The sequence below is a fragment of the Patiria miniata genome, unplaced genomic scaffold, assembly GCF_015706575.1.
Source record: "Patiria miniata isolate m_02_andy unplaced genomic scaffold, ASM1570657v1 HiC_scaffold_9, whole genome shotgun sequence".
Classification (NCBI taxonomy): domain Eukaryota; kingdom Metazoa; phylum Echinodermata; class Asteroidea; order Valvatida; family Asterinidae; genus Patiria; species Patiria miniata.
The window spans coordinates 10,228,453-10,249,299 of NW_024037076.1; the positions used below are offsets into that span (position 1 = coordinate 10,228,453).

At 38.3% G+C, this 20,847-nt stretch overlaps 1 protein-coding gene across 1 annotated transcript in view; it reads right to left on the bottom strand.

Moving 5' to 3' along the window:
- Positions 1 to 17,140: 17,140 nt before the first annotated feature.
- Positions 17,141 to 20,847, bottom strand: part of LOC119720459 (fibrillin-1-like) — a 44,740-nt gene continuing 41,033 nt past the window's right edge. The window contains 5 exon segments of the mRNA XM_038190130.1: positions 17,141 to 18,172; positions 18,303 to 18,386; positions 18,759 to 19,060; positions 19,436 to 19,497; positions 20,375 to 20,459. Of these exon segments, the coding sequence (XP_038046058.1) occupies positions 18,116 to 18,172; positions 18,303 to 18,386; positions 18,759 to 19,060; positions 19,436 to 19,497; positions 20,375 to 20,459 (590 nt within the window). The 3' untranslated portion in view covers positions 17,141 to 18,115.

Genomic DNA, 20,847 nt, shown 5'->3' on the forward strand with positions numbered 1-20,847 from the left:
CAAACTTGAGTGAAAAAAATGAAAGTAACTTAAATCCCCAACCTGGGGTCTAAAAAAGGTATAGGTAAGTGAAATCCCCAACTTGGGGTTTAAGACGCATAATGTAAGCATAATTCAAATCTCCAACCTGAAGATTGAAAAACTAAAAGGCAACTGCACTTCTTAATCTGGATTCTTAAAACCTAAAGCTTAGTGAAATTCACAGCTGAAGGTGACTGAAATTATTATGTCCTTTGAGGAGGCAGTTTGGGGTAGTGATTGAGGTGAAAGAAGCAATTTGGATTATTTGCGGAGAATTTTCACATTATTTGCCTTGTGTAAATTAACTTTTCCATCCTCATGTCTGAAAAACAAGAGTTAACTAGAATCCCCTCTACCTGGGGTCTGAACAATAAATAACAAAGACCACACTATAGTGCATGATGAAGACAAGGGAAACATTGATCCCACACTTGAGCTGGATAAACTTTAGATAAAATCTAAAGGATCCTTTTTCCCTAGTCGATTTCTCACGAAATCCTTGATGTTAGTCCATGTTCTTTCTTGCAAGACACGTTCAGATGACAAGACAGACACGATTTCCTGTTTACCAGGCAACTTGCATGTTTGAAAACAATGGCCAAAATTCTTGACTACAGCCATCTTCTCGTCATTGCTCCATGGTGTTTTGGTTATCTTCCTGGTTCTCCTTTTCCCCTCCTCGTTGTGTGCGTTGTGTTTACTGCTCGTACTACTAGCTTTCTTTGAGGCCTTCCCACCTACATATAAGAAGGTGCATGGAAACATTTTCAACTGATGCTTGAACTGCTTTAATTTTTAGTAAGCTGAAAAACACTGGAAGCCAAATACATGGAATGCAATGGATTGTCCAATTAGCAATAATTATCTTAATAGTGGAGCTGCATAGTGAAAACTTGTGCATATTGTGTTAACTAAAAGCATGATGTGTGGCGTGCGGGCTCAGAATAGGCGAGAGAACATTAAGATTTGGACCCGTATTGGATCTTGCCAATTATTTGGGGTGGGACATGATTAAAAAAAAAAAAAAGGACAGACAAAATGCCAACTCAAAACTGTCTTTAAAAATATTTTTTCCTATTCTAAATAACAATACACTTAGAAATAAGTAAAACTTGTTCACCTTTTAATAGGCACTGCTTTTTCCACCATTTTGTGGCTGTGGCATTTATTTCTAAAGGGGCAGTTTATTGGTCATTCAATTTCATTAAGGCACAAACTGCATGTACATTGAAAAAAAACAAAACCTGTACACGCTGTATACACTTTGAAAAGGCAATTTTCAGACTAAGGTTTTTTTTTATTTACCCCTTTGTAGGAATAAAGCCAACTATTATTGTAGGGTTGAAAATCAGAAACGTTGCAGCAGGCAGCTAACTGAAAAATGGTTCGAGGTTTTCCGAGTTGAACTTCGTCCGCCCTCTTTTTTTCAAAATCAGGCAAAAACCCCTGGAATAGGCAAGATCCTGTAATTTCTGGACAAGACTGAGCCCACGTGCCAAATGTCATGCTTTCACCACAAAATGCACGCTTTGGCAAAAAATGACCATTAATTAGCAAGTCCACTACACAAGTAAAAACCATTATCCAGGCTTTGACTACTGCCATACCATAGCCAACAATGGTTTTCACTATGCAAGGTGATGACCCTTGTCTTTGACCTATGTGTTAATGAAAAACACACAAAAATAACATGCACATTGTGTGAAAAGCATCAAGACTTTCTGTTGTTTACACATTGTGAATGTCATTTTTTGTGTGTTTTTCAGTGCCACACATTTTCATTAACCCATAGGTCAAGACAAGGGTCAAGATGAAGATCACTTTGTGTAGTAAAACTGACAAGATTGTTACTAAGCTGGTGTCTCCAAGTGATACATTTCAAACTTACCTCCGGTTGGTTCTTCTCCCTGATGGTGTGAATTCTTCTTCTGGCCACTGCTGCCCTTCTTCTTTGAGCCCACGTGCCTCTCATCGTCATGATCGACATCTTCATCACCTAGTGGTTCATCCATTGGAGATTTTGAAAAAGCAAACATGATTAGTAACTCCTTGGGATGATCTCAACAAATATATTCAACTTTGGTAGAGAATATACAAGGCTTAAATTCTGACAGACATGAAACATACCTCAAGGGTGTGAAAGGCATTAGGTTTTTCCTTTATGTACATTGGTAAGGCCAAGGGGCAAGATAAAGATTTTCAGAGATCACCTTGCCAAGTAAAACTGGAGACATTGTTATGAAGTTGCTGACCCCAGCTAACTAACTTGCATACTGGAGACCTGAACACACTGCATGATGTTTAACATGCGGGCTCAGAATAGGCGAGAGAACATTTTAAGATTCGGACCCATGTTGGATCTTTTCTATTTGGGGGAAAAGGCATGTTTTTCAAAGAAAAAGGACAAACAAAATACCAACTCAAAAAACTATCTTTAAAAGTTTTCCTGTTCTAATTAGCAATAAACTTAGAAATAAAGTAAAACTTGTTCACCTTTTAATAGGCACTGCTTTTTCCACCATTTTGTGGCTGTGGCATATATTTCATTCAATTTCATTAAGGCACAAACTGCATGTACATTGAAGAAAAAAAAACCTGTAAACCGTTGTATACACTTTGAAAAGGCAATTTTCAGACTGAGGTCATTTTTATTTACCCCTTTGTAGGAATAAAGCCAACTATTATTGTAGGGTTGAAAATCAGAAACGTTGCAGCAGGCAGCTAACTGAAAAATGGTTCGAGGTTTTTCGAGTGGAATTTTGTCCACCCTCTTTTTTCAAAATCAGGCAAACACCCCTGGAATAGGCAAGATCCTGTAATTTCTTGTCTAGACTGAGCCCACGTGCCAAATGTCATGCTTTCATCACAAAATGCACTAATTGGCAAAAAATGACTATTAATTAGCAGCTCCACTACACAAGTAAAAACCATTATCCAGGCTTTGACTACTGCCATACCATAGCCAACAATGGTTTTTACTATGCAAGGTGATGACCCTTGTCTTTGACCTATGTGTTAATTCCTAGTACTGAAAAACACACGGAAATAACATGCACATTGTGTGAAAAGCATCAAGACTTTATGTTGTTTACACATTGTGAATGTCATTTTTTGTGTGTTTTTCAGTGCCACACATTTTCATTAACCCATAGGTCAAGACAAGGGTCAAGATGAAGATCACTTTGTGTAGTAAAACTGACAAGATTGTTACTAAGCTGGTGTCTCCAAGTGATACATTTCAAACTTACCTCCGGTTGGTTCTTCTCCCCGGTGGTGTGAATTCTTCTTCTGGCCACTGCTGCCCTTCTTCTTTGACCCCACATGCACCTCATCCTCATGATCGACATCCTCATGTAGTGGTTCATCCATTGGAGCTTCTGAAAAGCAAATAAGGATTATGCATTTCTCAACAAATATTACCTGAAAATTGACATCCTGTAGATAATGTACAAAGCTTCATTTCCAGCAGGCATAAAACATTAGACTACTATACATGGTAATGGAAAAAACATGTTCTAACTTCAGAGGAAAAAAAAATTACGGAGGAGACCATTTCAGAGTTAATTTACCCAAACATGTTCTAAAAAGTCTTGATAGACTGAAGAAAATTTACCTTCTTCTTCCTCTACACGGATCTCATCAAGACTGCTTCCAGCCAGGCTCGACAGGTTTCCCTTTTCCATCTGAAGTAGCACCTTCGAAACCTTTGCGACCTGTAGTGTTTGCTCTGGGAGGCGATAAAACTCCCTATGAACCCTGATATCATGACCCATGAAATTAGCCAGTATGTCCTGCTCATGATCCCTCAAGTTCATTACTTGTGCAACAGTGCCGATGTGCTTACGTAAACGAGTTGACCTAAGGTACTCAGGCTTGCTAGCTCCACATAATCCTGCATGTTTACGAAGAACATCAGAACCTCTGATATGGCCTAGGGAACTCTGGACTGGAAACATGAATTTATTTCCATTCATTACACCAGCCTGTTCTCTTTTGCACTTGAGAAGGTCCATACTTTGTTTCAAGTCCTCTGTCAGGAGCACTGGTACAGTCCTTCCTCTCTTCCCAACGATCTCCATGCGCCAGACAATTTTGCACAACTCCTTCTCCCACCCTGACAAGCCTTCCATCATGATGCCTTCTTCACCTTTCTTACACTTATCAAAGTCGGACAACTTCATTTTGGACACCTCACCAGATCTCTTCCTGTTGAACACCAAAACTGAAGTCAAAGTCACTTCAGCCAACTGTCTGTAGACATCTTTTACATGTGCTACATCTACCGGGTTGCACAGCTTTTTCTTCTCCTGTTCTACCTGTCCTTTCAGGTATGATGTAAGCTTGACAACATCACGTGTCACAGGGAGATATTTTGGATTGTTTCTCTTGTTTTCAGTCAATGTCCTTAGTGCATGAGTTGAAACCATGTCTTCACGAGGAGTGTCACGCTTCAAAAAACTTACTGTCATGGTCTGACATTTAGATGGCTTCGGAAGTACACTGTTGTCATAACACCAACTTGACAAGTCATCAAGATAGCTTTGCATGTGAGATGGTTGGCCATGCTTCACTACTTCACTTATAGTTAAATCATCAACATATTTCCAATGTCTGCAGTTTTCAACGGATGCATCATTTACCAAAATCAGAAACAGAATTGGACCCAATTTGGTGCCTTGAGGAACCCCACAAGAAATACCATGAGTCTTTGACAAATGACCGCAGAGCTTAGTATTATGGGTACGCTCATTGAGAAAACTGCAGACAGTGGGAACAATAGAATGTCTAACTCCAATTTGAATGAGCTTTCGAATAACAATATTACGGTTCACCCGATCAAAAGCCTTCGTAAAATCTATGGCACAAAGGTTAGCAAAATGACCAGTTCTATCAAGTCCCTCATGCACAAAGTTAAGCAAGTGCACAGTGGAGCTGCCTTTGACGTTGCCATACTGATTGACATCCAGCTTTGAAGAAACGTCTTCGAGGATCCACTTTGCAAGAAAGGTTTCAAACACTCTTGCGAAAATCGGTGTGATTTAGAACAGCCTCCCCCCCCCCCCCACACACACACACTGTTTGATTTTACATAGGCCTAGTGTCCGGAGGAAAAAACGGGTCTATATTTCAGCACGGATGTGCAAGTGCCCTTTGAAAGAAATGCTCCCACCCCCAATAAAAATGGAAACTTCTTTGACATCCTGTCGGGCTACCGTATTCAAATAAAAAAAAAATTCGAAAGTTTACAGCATCATATCATATTATGTCAGGCTGTCAAAACAAAATAAAAAAATAAAGCTACATATATTTTAGCAGCATTTATGACTTAGTGGGGGCCTGATTAAATAAACCAAAAAACATATATTTATATACAAGTTTTGGTCTTCCTTAATTTAATCGGTTTATATTATTGTAATATTCATATGTTTTGAAATTGAAAATGTAGTTTTCTATCAATTTAAAATAACATTTGGGGTTTTCAAGGAATTCAAAGTATTTTTTCTTTTAGTTTGTAGTTTCAATTCATTTACGTATTCACTTCTAACATGTATGTATTCACCACAACACTGGATTGTTTCGGCTACCTGTGACTCAATGCACGTATGTCACTTCGAATGAAGTCTTTTGAAATATATATATTTCTCTGCAAAATGAACACATTTAATGAAAAGGTCAAGATATTTTTTTTGTAATGTGCACTTATTTTTTGCAGCGTTGTATGAATTAACGGAGGCCTAAAAAATGAAATATATAATGTGTGTCTCCCTGAAATTAATCTATAGATTATTTTTGTATTAACACAATTTGTGAAAGTATAGCTTGGTATCAATTTCAAAAATTAATTGGGGTTTTGGTGGAATTAGGGGTATGTTTTGTTCCGTAATTTCAAATCATTTACGTATTCAAATAAAGGTCAGCGAGGAAAATTTGTTTGATGTTTTCATGATTGTTATTATTATAACAACATTATTCAATGTGTTAAATGGTATAATATATCCATAGTTTATACAATATACCCTTCCTAGCAAGGGTCTATGATATGCAAGCAGAATCGGCGATTAATCATGCAAAAAAAACAAACTGCGTCCTGACCTTTCAGCGTGCGCTTTCTATATCTGGTCTTCGGTTATGTACCCGTTGTCGCATCACACACATCTATAAATGTAATCTACACACGACATCTATTCTGTTACGTTCTAAACTGAGCAAACAAAGAGCCATTTTAGGGCCTAATTTTATCCAAACTTCACAGAAACACGAGCTCGCAGTCCTCTGTACGGCTTCCACTTTTTTTTTTTTTTTTTTTTTTTTTTTTTTTAACAAATCCTCAAGTTTACGGCCCCTAAACTCCTGAGAATTTGAGGGCATATTATAAATTATACATGATTTGACCCGCGTAGGCAATTTTGGGCCGATTTACAGATCTGAACCCCTAGGATTATGATGGACGACGCCGAGCATGCGCTTCATGTGCCGCAACAGTTTTTTTTTTCAGTTGGCGGGACCGGGGGGTGGGCACCATTTCAAAGAGGTCAACCAGGGTGGTTCCGCAACAAATCGTCGCATATCTGACGAAGTGACGAATCGGTCATTTTGGAGTTTTTTTCATTAATTGAGTTTTATGGTTAAAAATATTCGAATTTTCAGATTTTTAGGTTTTTAATTCATGAAAACACTTCATTTTTGTTGTTCCGAAACCCACTAAGTGACGAATCGGCACATATCGGAAAAACTTTGTCTTGCGAACTGACGAATAAATTATTCGACGCTTGGTCATATCAGAACAGCGCGCATCCAGTATCTGACGAAGTGACGAATAACCAGTTATTCATTGGTTACGCACACACCCGTCTTAATAATTGAATGGCGTATGAGGGAACCAGGGATTTTCTGTTTCGCGCGCTTTCCGTCAGCTTTCAAAACAAACTAACGGCGCTGCAACATTATAATGATGACTAAAAAGAGATAACCGTTACTACTTCACCTTTATGTAATTTTGTGTATGTAGAGTTGTAATCCTAAAATGAACGGAGTACAAAATGTACTAGGCTAGGACTGCGCGATGGACAGGCTTATACAGACTGGGATTCATTTAAAACGTGCGATATACTTTCCTTCAAAACCGGCGTTTTATAGGAATTCCACAAAAGGTCTACTGCATTTCAAGAAAATCTCGAAAACGGTCCCATTTAAGTGGCTAATATGAGCTGAAAACCTCATTTTAATCAGCCCATACTGAAATGAAGTGCCTCCTAGGGGATGAAAATTAGGATATTTTTTTAAAACGTGCGGTCCACTTTCTTTCATAAACGGCGTTTCATAGGAAAGCATTATTACTGCATTTCGACGGAGTCCATTTAAGCGGCTACTTAAAGCAAAATACATTATTGGAATAAACCAATACTGAAATGAAGTGCACCCCAGCAGGTGAAAATAGGATTATTAAATAAAAATAGTATTTATTCAAAACATATGCGGTACGTTTTCTTTAAAAACTGCGTTCAATGGGAGACCCGAAATACTGCATATTCTCGAAAATGGAACCCCTTTAAGTGGCTAATTTGAGCATAAGACCTCATGGGAAAAAGCCCACAATGAAAATAAAGAGTGCCCAGGAAGGTGATACTTAGGATGATGACATAAAAATATGTTTTATTTGTAGATTTTCTTTCAAAGACGGCATTTTTAAGGAAACCCAAAACACTGCATTTCGAGATATTCTCGAAAACGGAGCCTCTTTAAGTGGCTAATTAGAGCAGAAAAACCTCATTGGAATGAGCCTATACTGAAATAACGTGTGCCCTAGCTGGTGAGTGATGATTAGGATAATGAAATAAAAATATAAATTATTTCAACGGGTGCGGAACACTTTCTTTCAAAGACGACGTTTTATAGGATACCCAAAATTCATTTTGAGATACAGGTTTTGTATTCTCGAAAACGGAGCCCTTTAAGCGGCTAATGAAAGCAGAATGCCTAAGGATAACAAGCCGTTACTGAGATTATTGTACCCTAGAAGACAATAATTATGGGATTTTGAGACAAAACTGATTGTTTTTAAAACATTTGCTGTCTTACATGAATGAATGAATGAATGATTAAATAGTGTTGTTCGTTGTCAGTTCGCATTCACAGTTTTGTGTTCCTACTATTTTGTTGCGTCCATTCGAGATATTTTCCTTTTTAATAACTTTTTTATTAGGCTACTGTATATTATTAAAACATTATAGCAAGTACTTGGATTTGAACGTTGGGTTTAAGTGTTACCATATTTTTCCCTTAAAAGAAAATAGAAAATGTTTGTAAAACAAACACATTTCTTTGAAAATGCGCGTAGTGTTGTAAAGAAGTGACGAATATGCAATGGATTTGTGATGCAAAAACGCGCGCACAGTCAAAATGTTATCTTACAAAGTGACGAATAAGATATTTTTACGTGGCGAATAAGCAGAATGACGTTTAAATTTATCTCGCGAAGTGACGAATAAGTTTCACAGCAAAAATTAGACAAACCTTTAGTCTTACGGGTAAAAAACAAATGAAAAGATATATTTTAACAATCAAATAACTACCTTGAATAAAGTAAGAATGTACAAAAGGGGAAAGTAGCATCGAAAAGGGACACGTAAAATGTGTTCAACTTTAAACGCGTTTTTCTCAGAATTGCGTTTACGCGTAATCGCGCGTATTCGTCGGTTCGTCAGATATGCGACGAAATGCTCCAAAATCTTAAGGGTGCCGTGGGCCATCATCCAATAACAGCATTTTCCATTTGGGCTTGAAAGTAGCTAAAATTTCAGGCCTGTCATGATATCCAATTAGGAGAAAATTTTCCTCCCAATTTGTATGATAAATTTCAGTTATGGAGTCTTCCTTTTGCCGTACAAGATATTTTTTTGGGGAAAAACATTGTGGGTATATTAAAGGGCGTAGATCTGTAAGTAAAATTGAAATAATATGACAATTCTTTAGTATCATACGTGTCAAGGAATTCGAGGAATTAACAGTCCTTGTGATTGCAGTATTGAATTTCTCTGTTGATAATTTCGGCAGTTCCAAATTTGTGGTGACAAAACTACAGATATCCCAATTTTTTTCCAGAAGATTTAAATAACCCATTACATGTACGGCCATTGTAAGTATGCAAGACCGTACCGAGGCAATACCTGTAAACATGTGGGCAAGAACTTGTTTTTATACAATGTTAAGACCCTGAATGAAACTTTGTGAAATTTTGGCGAGACGATGAGCAATTCCAAGTAGGAATTCCTAATTTCGTTGCAACGAAACTAATAACATCCCCATTTTTTTCACACCACTGCGCTTGTTTTTAAATAATGTCAAAACCCAGAGTGAAACGTATGCGTTTACTGCACTGACCAAGTGAACCCATACTTTGACAAGTTGAGGGCCAACGAATTTGTAAATTCAGTAACAAAACTTGTAACTGGACGATGTTTTGTTGCAACAACGCCATTGAGGTGAGGAATGCGGAAGTTAACAATGCAGTGACCTCAGCGACGACCGTTCAATCGTAAATCCGAACGCTATGCGATCATAGTGAGTATACAAAGGACAATATCGCTGAAGTATGGTGGCACTGAAGGGACATCGCATATCGCAAACGTGTGCGCATACGTATGCGATGTCGCGAAATTTATCGCGAATGTGTGCGCACACGTATGCAATGTCGTGAAACAATTCGCGAATATGTGCGCACACGTATGCGATGTCGCGAAATTTATCGCGAATATATGCGCACACGTATGCGATGTCGTGAAATTAATCGCGAATATGTGCGCACACGTATGCGAATTTGTTTGCAATGTCGTGAATTTTATTGTATACCTTGTCGCATACCTTTCAGTAAAATTCCTAATGAACTGGGGAGTTGTAGCAGCTAGTCTGGAATCTAGACGTACTGTTAGATATAAATAGGGTCTGACTAATAAACCTTCGCGCGCACGCTGTTCCTCGTGCAATCGTTACTACTAGTACTGTCGAGCGCAAACTTGCTATTTGCGCAGCTTTGAAATTTGCGTGCGCATGTTTGAAACTTGCGCGCGAGGAACAGCGTGCGCGCGAAGGTTTATTAGTCAGACCCTATTTATATCTAACAGTACGTCTAGATTCCAGACTAGCTGCTACAACTCCCCAGTTCATTAGGAATTTTACTGAAAGGTATGCTACAAGGTATGCAATAAAATTCACGACATTGCAAACAAATTCGCATACGTGTGCGCACATATTCGCAAATTGTTTCACGACATCGCATACGTGTGCGCTCATATTCGCGATTAATTTCACGGCATCGCATACGTGTGCGCACATATTCGCGATAAATTTCGCGACATCGCACACGTTTGCGCACACGTTTGCGATATGCGATGTCCCTTCAGGGCCACCATACTGAAGCACTCATTTGTGTAAACATGCAGCTTCATTCGCGGACCCCTCCTAGTCCGAGTAACTAGGACTCTACGAATCGCCTTTGTTTACATTTGGATGGTTGGGCGACAGGAGAGTCAGTCCTAGGTACATAGCCTTCAATGACCAGCACGGGCCCGATACAAGATCTTTGACGTCTTGCTGCAATGCTTGTCGCAAGAGGGCCGGCACTGGTCCGATTAAGGCTCTGTACCGTCTGGCCGTTATGGTTGCAGACCAGTAAATAACCTTCTATAGACCCCAATGGTAAATGCTCACACTTCAGAAATTCGGGAAAAATACTCACAACTCTCCAAGTAATCAAGACACACATCAAATTAAAGTTTATTTCATCATCTTTCATTTTTGTTGTTGAAATTTTGAGGGGTTAACTTTGGGGGGGGGGGGGGGTGACTTTTAGGAGAAATTTCCATCCGAAGATGATCACCCCTGAAAATAGTCCTCAAGACGAGGTGAATGGAACAGTCCGTATGACACTTCAACAACTTATTCTTATACCATTGCACTCAGACAACATGGATGTTATTTGCATGACAAGGCAGCTTTGGTTCATAATTTGACGGCTTTTTAAATGTTGGAAATATGCCTAGGCGTTAAGTAACAAATTTGTTTGTTTGTTTGCTTGTTTGTTTGTTTTTTTAATTTCATTATGAACCGTTCCCCGTTAATTATGTCAAACCCTGGTTGGGTTGCTGGTGATCCAGACATTCAAAGTATTATTAATTAAAAAAAAAAAAAAACAAAACAAAAAAACGGCAATCCCGAGATTGACCTATCGCCGTTTGCGAGTTTGCCACACCCCTTGGACAACCCTTTGGAATGCTGTACGTTATGTTCTCTTCGTCTCAGATTTTGCGCGTTCCGCGTCCATTTGTAGATCATGTAATTTGACAATATTTATACGTGCTGCGCTGACGCGAGTCTATTGCGATATTCTAACCCCCTATGGCTGACATTTCATATTCAAATGCGTACATTATCTTTATTCATTTCCAGTAATTCTTTTTCTTTTTGTATTCAAATATTTTTAAGTTCTAACTTTTGGCTTCAAATACTTGTTATATTAGTATTTATATATATATTTATTCACTCTGTACAGAACTTGATGAGGAGTGGCAGGTCTTTGGCCACAGTGGTTGTTATCGCTTTTGCCTCTCCTATGCCCATCTTGTCCCCTATGTGATGAAAACGAATTTGCATGAATAAATAATAATAATAATGATAATAATAATAACTCTTTTTGCCCCAATAGGGTGACTTTCCCATAGACTTGTGCAAAAACCTAAACTGTCACCTAACCCAAGTTCACCTTATGTTTTTTCCCACGAAATTTAGTATTTATACTAATTGGACCATGAGAAATCGATCTATATGGTTAGCGACAGCAAAATTCCTTGTCCTAAGGGTCGTTTTCATAAAAGGGCGACAGTTATTTTGTCGCCTCAATAAGGTGTATCGCCCTATTGTGGACGGAGTTCGCAAAACCTGTCGCCCTATTACAGTAACAGTAGTAATAACACGTTTCAGTCAGCACAAAACAGATTCCATTCAAAGTTATCGGAAAATTCGCTCGAGTAGTCAAGCTTAACCCGCCATTGTTAGGAATACTACACCATTGTTAGGGCTTTCACCTAGGTTGTTCATCCCGTGAACTCGCACTCAAAGTGTTTCTTTTTACAATTTTGTTTACGTGAATCACTGATTTGAACAAACAAACGTGTTTACTCAAAGTACTGTGAGGGTGACCGATGCCTATAGGGTGTTGGAATAGTGGAAGCTGTAATTTGGAATGGAACGCCTTAATATAAAGTAGGAATACCCGCTAAGTTTGCATGTACTCAACATCTAGGGCTTTTTGTGACGGCTAATGGGAAAAATGACACGATATTACGGAAAGGCGAAACATTGTGGGTAACCTACTGTTACGCTCAATGCCCTACGAGTGCAGACCAGTAAAACATTTACTTTATGTTGTCTTTTTTTTCTCCCTTATAATATAGACAGTGTTTTAGGCCTCTGCACTTGAGGGTTTGTAGAAACAGAGGTTCTCGGCTCTAAACCGGTCTTTGAACTTGTTGTTCTGAGACGTTTGGAGAAATATTTTACCCCATAGCTTTTTTTTTTGGGGGGGGGGCCTTTGGAGTGAGAGGAAGATTTTGGACAATGGTTTTGGGATTAAGGAATTCTTTTAAGAGTGAACATAGGGAAAAATCACCAAAAATGTCAGCGTTAACTTGCCCAAGAGAACACCCTGCTGACCAGTGATATGCACTCTGTTACAGTTCTGAAGTAGTTCGATTATCATTAGGCAAGAAGATACTGAGAGCCACTAGAGGTCAAAGGTCATGTTGTATATCGCCACAAAGATGTTAGATTTTGAAGGGGACATTTCACCGCCTCCCCCCCCCCCCCTCGACCTCTATATGATTTTGATTAAAATGTTTTACTTGGCCTACATATGCCAATACATGTTCTTTCTCTGCAACCTCCTTTCCACCCCACCTCCTTGGGGCATTCAGTACAAATTCGCAGAATTGCTAGATCCCTTTTGATCAAGAAATTGGACTTACAGCAAAACGAACTGGTCCCCCACTCCCCCCGCTTGTTTCGTTCACGGCTATAGCTGCATAACAAAGTTATTATATAATATCGACCATAGCGGTAGCCCGCTAGTCAAAATGCGAGTAAAACAGCGGCGGGCTAGTCAAAACCATTCTCCAAGTAGCCCGTCTAGCGAGGCAAAGTTTAAAAGTGAGATACGGCATGAAACTTTTCCGAGTATACGCGGATTTCCTAGCCTTGATTGCAAGGTTGTGTAAGTGTTGTATATCGTATCAGCGTGCGATCATCGCTGGCCGTGCATAGCATACCCGTACCATACCCAGAGTACCGCCCAGCCTACAACTCTGGTGCTGTTTTTTTTTCTTTTCGTATTGGGGACATGCCAAGAATTAAAGGGGTGCACTGGGACCCCCGTAGCCAACAGACTACAGGGTGAGTAAAAAAAAATAACGAAACCCAAATGTCGGGACCATAATTTAATTAAGTTCTGCATGTAGCACTTTCAAATTCTAGGATATGAAAGCCCGATTCATAAGCTTTCTTTAAGTACAAGAATCATTCGAAACACTCATGTACTTTAACTTTCAAGTTACGGAATTTTGAACACAACCGCTGTTTTAAGGTTGACTACTTTCGGGGTGATTATCTTTCTTTTGATGGATTTTTCTCCCAAAAATCATGGGACAATGGAACCAAAATTTTACCAAAAATGAAAGATTATCAACAAAGCTTTAATTTGATAGGTGTTTCAAACACCTAGAAGACTTGACAGTAATTTTAATAAGTTTCGGAAGTAAGCGATATTATTTATCAGGTCCATTAGAGTCGATTTGCAGTTCTGCAACCTTTGGGTGAAGACCAGCAAATCAACTCCCACATTACGGAAAGCCGAATAACTGTTCAAAGGAACTCGGGTTTGTTTTTTGTAACATTAACCTAGGGCAGATTAGTCCGAGTATCACACGTTATGCACTGGGAGCCCTGTTTGTGGTCCAGCGTCTGATATATCTAAGCTTGCAAATTTACGCAACCCCGCATACCAGCCAATCGGAGTCAACTTTTCTTAAATCGTGACGTCGTTTTACATTCTAAAATCTACACTAAGTCCTTAATCGGTCAGTTCGGATACTGCTTTTTTTGTAATACAACGGCCGGGCATGGAGATATATTAAACCTAGACACGACATTTTGCTCAAAGCTTTGTGCATGGCGTAACATTATCGTTACAGAGCGCGTGCCTTTGTTAGTTCAATTTACAAGGTAATATAGTAATATATGTCGTGTGTAGGTTTTATTTATACAGGGTGAGAAAAACAAAACGAAACCCAAATGTCGGCACTATTGCTTTTATTGAAGTTCTGCATGTATCCCTTTCAAAATCTAGTATATGAAAGCCTAATTCGTAAGCTTTTTTTTAGTTTAGGAATCATTCAATTCAGTCAGGTACTTTTTAAGTTACGGAAATTTAAACACAACCACCGTTTTAAAGATCTGTCCAAGGATAAAAAAAAGGTTTTTTTTTTTTTTTTTTCAACAAAACAAAAGCAATTCACACACATCCCTATGTGATTTCTTTTCGTTTTGCTGATAGAACACTTGCCTTCTTGTGATCCGTTGACAGAACCTTAAAATGCTGGTTGTGTTTAAAATTCCGTAACTTGAAAAGTACTGTACTAAAGGAATGCTAATGAATATGGCTTTCATACCCTAGATTTTAAAAATGCTACATGCAGAACTTCAATAAAACAATGGTCTCAACATTTGGGTTTCGTTTTTTTTTTACTCACCCTGTATAAATCCAGGGCGCGAAAAAGGATATATAAAACCGAAGACCCGATATAGAAGGCGCCCGCTGATTGATCATAGTCTCGAGGTCAAGACGCAGCCATTTTTCTGCATAAATAATCGCCGAATCTGCTCGCATTTCTGCTTCGCAAGGGTATATTACATAGACTTAGGATATATTAGCCCATTTAACATATCGAATAATGTTGTTATAATAATAAGGATCATGCAAACAACTTTTCTATGCTGAAATATATTTTAATACGTAAATGACTTGAAATTACGAAATCAAACATACCCTTAATTCCATCGAAACCCAATATTTTAAACTGATACAAAACTATCATTAGAAAAAAAAGTGTAAATACAAAAATAAACTAAAGATTACATTTAGGAAGATACAAAATATGTATTTCATTTTTTTAGGGTTCCACTAAAATGATAACATGCTGCTGAAAATAATGTTTATATACAAATCGGTATCTTTGATTTGTGACAGACTGACATGCCGTCATCATGACGACATCAAATGGCAACTTTACAACACAGCTACTTCTGTACACATTAACACATAAAAATATGTTGGCCTTTTCATTAAATGTGTTCATGTGCATAGAAATATCCACATTAAAAAATACTTCATTCCAAGTGCTATAAGTGCTATTTTTAGACACAAGTAGCAGAAACAGTCCAGTGCTGTGGTGATCACATAAATGTTCCAGCTGCATATACACAATACAAAAATATACTTTAAATTCCCTTCAAACCCCAAATTATATTTAAAATTGAAAGAAAACTACAACTTCAACTATAAAACACCATACAAATATAAAAACAGTTAAATTTAGGAAGACCAAGCTAGATATATATTTTTTTCTTTTTATTTAATTAGGCCTCAATAAAGTCATAAATGCTGTTAAAACTACATGTAGGTTTCATTAAAAATCGTTTTCTGTAATTGTTCACTGACTGACATCAAGTGAAATGATGCTGTATAAAATCTTCCGTATGAAACATGAGTACAGGGCCCTTTGACTGTCACCTATGGTCTGTCACCTATGGATGAAACATGACGGTGTTAATTTTGTTTTATTTTACCACGGTAGCCCCGCCAGATATCAAAGAACTGTTTTCCCTTGGAAGGCCTGGGGTGTATTTGTTCTCATGTATGTCATTAAAGGCATTACTTTGAGTATTGAAATACATTTTACACAAACGTTTATAATATTTCTGTGCATTAATAAAATACAACCGATGGTCATTCAAAACTCTGTCACGTGCAGCTCAGGTGTCAACGAGTGTACACACTGCTCCGAATGTTCAAGATTTGACAGAACAGAACCGAGTGTTGGCTTCAAATACTGTACACAAGGGCAGATCGGGGGTTGCCCCCCCCCCCCCCAAAAAAAATCCCAAACTACCAACAAACAAACAAACATACAAACCCAATTGTTTAAGTGATCTCGCAATAAAGGCAGGAACTGCGTACACCACCATCTTTTCCTCAAAATGATTTGGCTAGAGGCTCAGAAATTGCTTCAGATCGCACCACAGAGTATCTCGAATCCCCCCCCCCCCGAAAAAAGAAACACGCCGTAATTTCTGAGACACACTTTTTGGAGGACAAATTTGTTCCCCCCCCCCCCCATAAAAAAGTTTGGTTCTAGATCCGCCCTTGACTGTACACTTCCTTAACACATAGTACCTTCATTTTTCCATCCTCTCACAATATACTTATACAATTTAAAAAAATAATAATAATAATAGATTTCAAAATATTATCACAAATAGCTGATCAAACTACAAAGCAGTATATAACAGCCTAAGCATTTTTTTTATTCAAAAATGAAAGACATTAATATGGTTTGATTACATCACATAAAACCGACCTCATATCCCTATTACAGATTAAATACACCAAATGAATAAACAAAGAAAGTGAAAAGAAGTTACTTGACCAATCAATTAACTGTTCCATCCAAGACTGTGTAGAATTTCAATAGGTTACCACAAATGAGGATTATATGTAAAAGTGTTTGAGGTGATTCATAACAAGACAGTTGAGAAGTACGAGATCAAATTAATCAATAATTATCTGCTTCACTTTACAATTATGATGTTGGTGGTTGGCTGAAGACAACCATGACTTATCTAGAAAGTTTTTGGCAAATTAGTAAATGACTCCTTCTGGTAGTGTTTGGCGTAGAAAAATTAGCATCATTGCAGGGGTCAAACACAAAGGAGCTTTACTGGATCCAAAACCATGTGCAACTGAGTTAAAATAAGAGGTTACTTTTGCACATGCATGTTTTGCTTTGTCTTCTCCTAAAAAAAGCTCAAATCAAGAATAGGGGAGAGAGACACACAGTACCAAATCGGATAAATCCTCTACATGAAATTGGATAACTGTGGAACTGGTTATCATGGTCAAGTTGCAATCCTTCGCTCAGTCGTTCAGTCTACTATACATTTTTCCATCCGCTCACTAATAAAATACAATACCAAACAGATTATAAAATGGTGTAACTAACAGCTGATCAAAATACAAAGCAGCATATAACTTGTTAAAACAGCCTAAAAACTGTTTTATGTTTAAAAATGAAAGACATACATTTATTTACCTCGTACCCATATTATGGATTAAATACACCAATGAATAAACAAAGAACTAAAATAACAGCTGCTTTACCAAAATCACTGAACAGTTCCATCCAAGACTGTGTAGAAGTTCAGTGGGTTACCCACAAAAAAATATGAAATACATGTACAGTAGTGTATGAGGCTGGGCCATAATAATAAGGGTGCTGAGAAGTTTCAGATCATATTAACACAATGTATTTTATCTCCATATAATTAGTGATGAAGCCAACCACAAAGTATTGAATGTGCAGTTTTATTTAACATCAATGAATGCCCCCCTCTGGTGGGGATGAGTGTACGAAATTAAAATCATGAAAGTAGGGGTATAAAACAAACATGCTTCGCTGGATTCAAAACAAGTTTCAACTGAGATAGTTTTTTAAGAGGTTAGTTTTGAAAATGGGTGTTTGCTTTGTCTTCTCCTACAAGAACCAAGAAAACACCTCAAATCAAGAATAAGATGGGGAGAGACACGGTACCAAATTGGGTGAATGCAGTATGTGTGAGGATTCATTCTACACTAGAATATGGATAACTGTGGAACTGGTAATCATGGTAAAGCTGCAATCCTCCGCTTAGTCGTTCAGTCTTATCTCATGGGCATTACTTGTCGCAGAGTTGCATTTGCAGCAATGGAAGCTGTGGCCAATGACGAGGTTTAGTAGTAGAGGGCGGGATTGTACACCACGCGGCCTGCAACATCCCCTCCATCACGCTGTGAAATAAAACACCAAATACATTTTACAAGTCTCGAAAAAAAGTCGTGTTAAAGAAATGTACACCGAGGGTAGAACATTTAATATCTCAAACTTAAAAATGTGAATGCTTCGATCCTGAAAACTTACCGCTTCGTTTTCTCGGTAACGTTCAAATGCCTCGTTGCCAGTCACCATGTATGGTCGGATGAAGTCTGGGCGATTCTGCATAGACTGTGTGTCATATAAAAATAAAACTTAAATCAGAAAGTTACACATAACATCTTAAATAATACATGGGTACACATCCAAATATAGTATAATGATCGTGATCATGCCTATGCAAGACACTGTCTGTTTGTATCAGGATCCATTTACCGTGCCCCTAAGCACATGATTCTTGCTTTTAGGAGGCATCAAGCCCCATGTAAAATGACAGTGGCTGAACTCTACTTTCCAGAATCCAACAGAATCCCATCAAAGCCTCATAGAGGATTTGGAAAGATCTGAAAGGCTAGGGCTATAACTCCAGCAACTTGACAGGATCTCTCTTTATAAACCTCCCTTAGAGAAGAATCTCTCTCATAGGCTATAAACCTGTCTTACCTGTAGGTAAGGTGACTGGCTCATGACATGAGCGAGACGATTCATCCTCCTTTCTTCCTCCCTGTAGTCAGCTACACTGTAGCTTTCGTCAGAGGACAGACTGCGATCTCTGCGATCTTCAAAGTCGAAGGGTTCTCTACTTGCTTGGAACTGTCTACCTGACTGATGGTAGATTTGACTCTTAATTTGGTATTGACGCCTCATCAGCATGCAACAACACATGACTATTCCTGCTATGGCCAGCAGGAGAACAACACATCCGACTATGATGAGAACTGTAGCTAGAGGCGACACATCACCACCTGCAACAGCGCAAACAGTACATCATTTAAAACATACCTGGTTTTGTTTTCCCGAAAAAAACCTTCAGATTTTGAAAAAAAAACAGGTAAACACAAACTGATTTACCTTTTTTTGATTTTTTTGGTGGCAAACTATTTGTATTACATCATTACATGTTATTGCATAATAATCCGAGGTCTGTTTATCAGAAATAAAACTCAATGTTTGGAGCTGACTCTTTTAAATGAGAACAAACAAAAACAAGTTGTTGTGAGATTAATATCTGAACCAAGGGTGTACAAATGTTGCAACAGGTAGCGCTGTAAAACTAGCCCTTGTCAAACAAAACAATTGTTTTCGGTCTTGGGTGCGAAAATGATTGGAATTGGATGTACCTGGTGGTGACGTGGTTACAACTTGAGTCTCACAACGCTCTCCAGTAAATGATGCAGGACAACTACAAAACACATAAAGACAATATTCTTACGTTGTATAGCCTACGTGTACATAATTTTCTCAACACGCATTTGAACTCAACCATTATCAAAAATTCAATGAAATGAAATTTTCCTAGCAGGCACTGAGATCCTTTCCAGAGTTTATTTCTCATTCTTGATGCATGTCCTGTCATAATGGCAAGAAATTGGGGTCAGGAGAGAAGGACTTGCATGATCTTCACTGCACGACAAAATCAAGGATGTACATGTGACACTTGGATTCAGATAATGGTCCGTCTCAATACATTTCCGGGAAGAGTTTCGGACAAGTTGCGGACATTGCATCGGGTATTAGTTGCAGGATTCCGAATAATTTCCCCGCAATCTTCCCGCAATGAGACTAGTGAGCCAAGCTATCTCCCCAGAACAAGTCCAGGACAAATGCAGACCTTCAGTCGGACAAAGTCATTGATTCTACCCAAAATTTGTCTGAATTTGTCCCAGATATGTATCGAGACGGGCTCTAACTCTCTGCGCTCAACGATCTGGGTTCAAATAGGCTCAATCGATACCAGAATGTTCAGTTACTAATAAATCAACCAACTATCAGCATACATAAATAAGTTCACGTATTCCAGGCACAAATGTACAAGCATGTATAGAGCTGATGCTTAAAGTTTTAAAACCATCACCATCGTCGAGTTTTCCCCCTGATAAATAAACAAATTACGCACATTGTCCACTTCAGACTTTTCGTCACCATTCCATTAATTAATTAGGCAATTTCGTGATCAAAGAATTAAGGCACTTGTTTGCCGTTCTGTCATGTTCTATTTTTTTATGATCAATATACTCCCACTCCTTTCACACTATTCTATAGTTCCGCCCTGACTTTACCTGCAAGTTAGCTGAGGGGAGAATCCTGACCTCTCGCATGTTCCGCCATTCATACAATCTCCCTGCATGCAATTCGATGGCATGGCTGATAACAAAACAAAGCTGATCAAAAAACGTGTAAATGTATCTGTATGCATACATTATCCACTTATTGGTTTGTGTTTCAATAAACCATATTGACATCGTCTTCAATAGTTCACTGCTATACTGAGCACTTTGTGCTTAGATGTTGCAGGGACTGCCTTTTTAATTCAGCAAGTTTCCGTGTCAATCACTTACGCGTATTTTTTGTAACAACTGACACAAACGTTTACTGGTACTGTACATGTACATGCACTGCTCTTTCCGTTTACCGAGAGATACTTCTGTCAACAACATAGTTTGTAGTTAGCTTTGACTTTAATATAAAAACAAATCTGGAATCGGTTTCTTATCCAAATTTTCCCTTAGTTCATTGGGGCTTGTGTAACAAA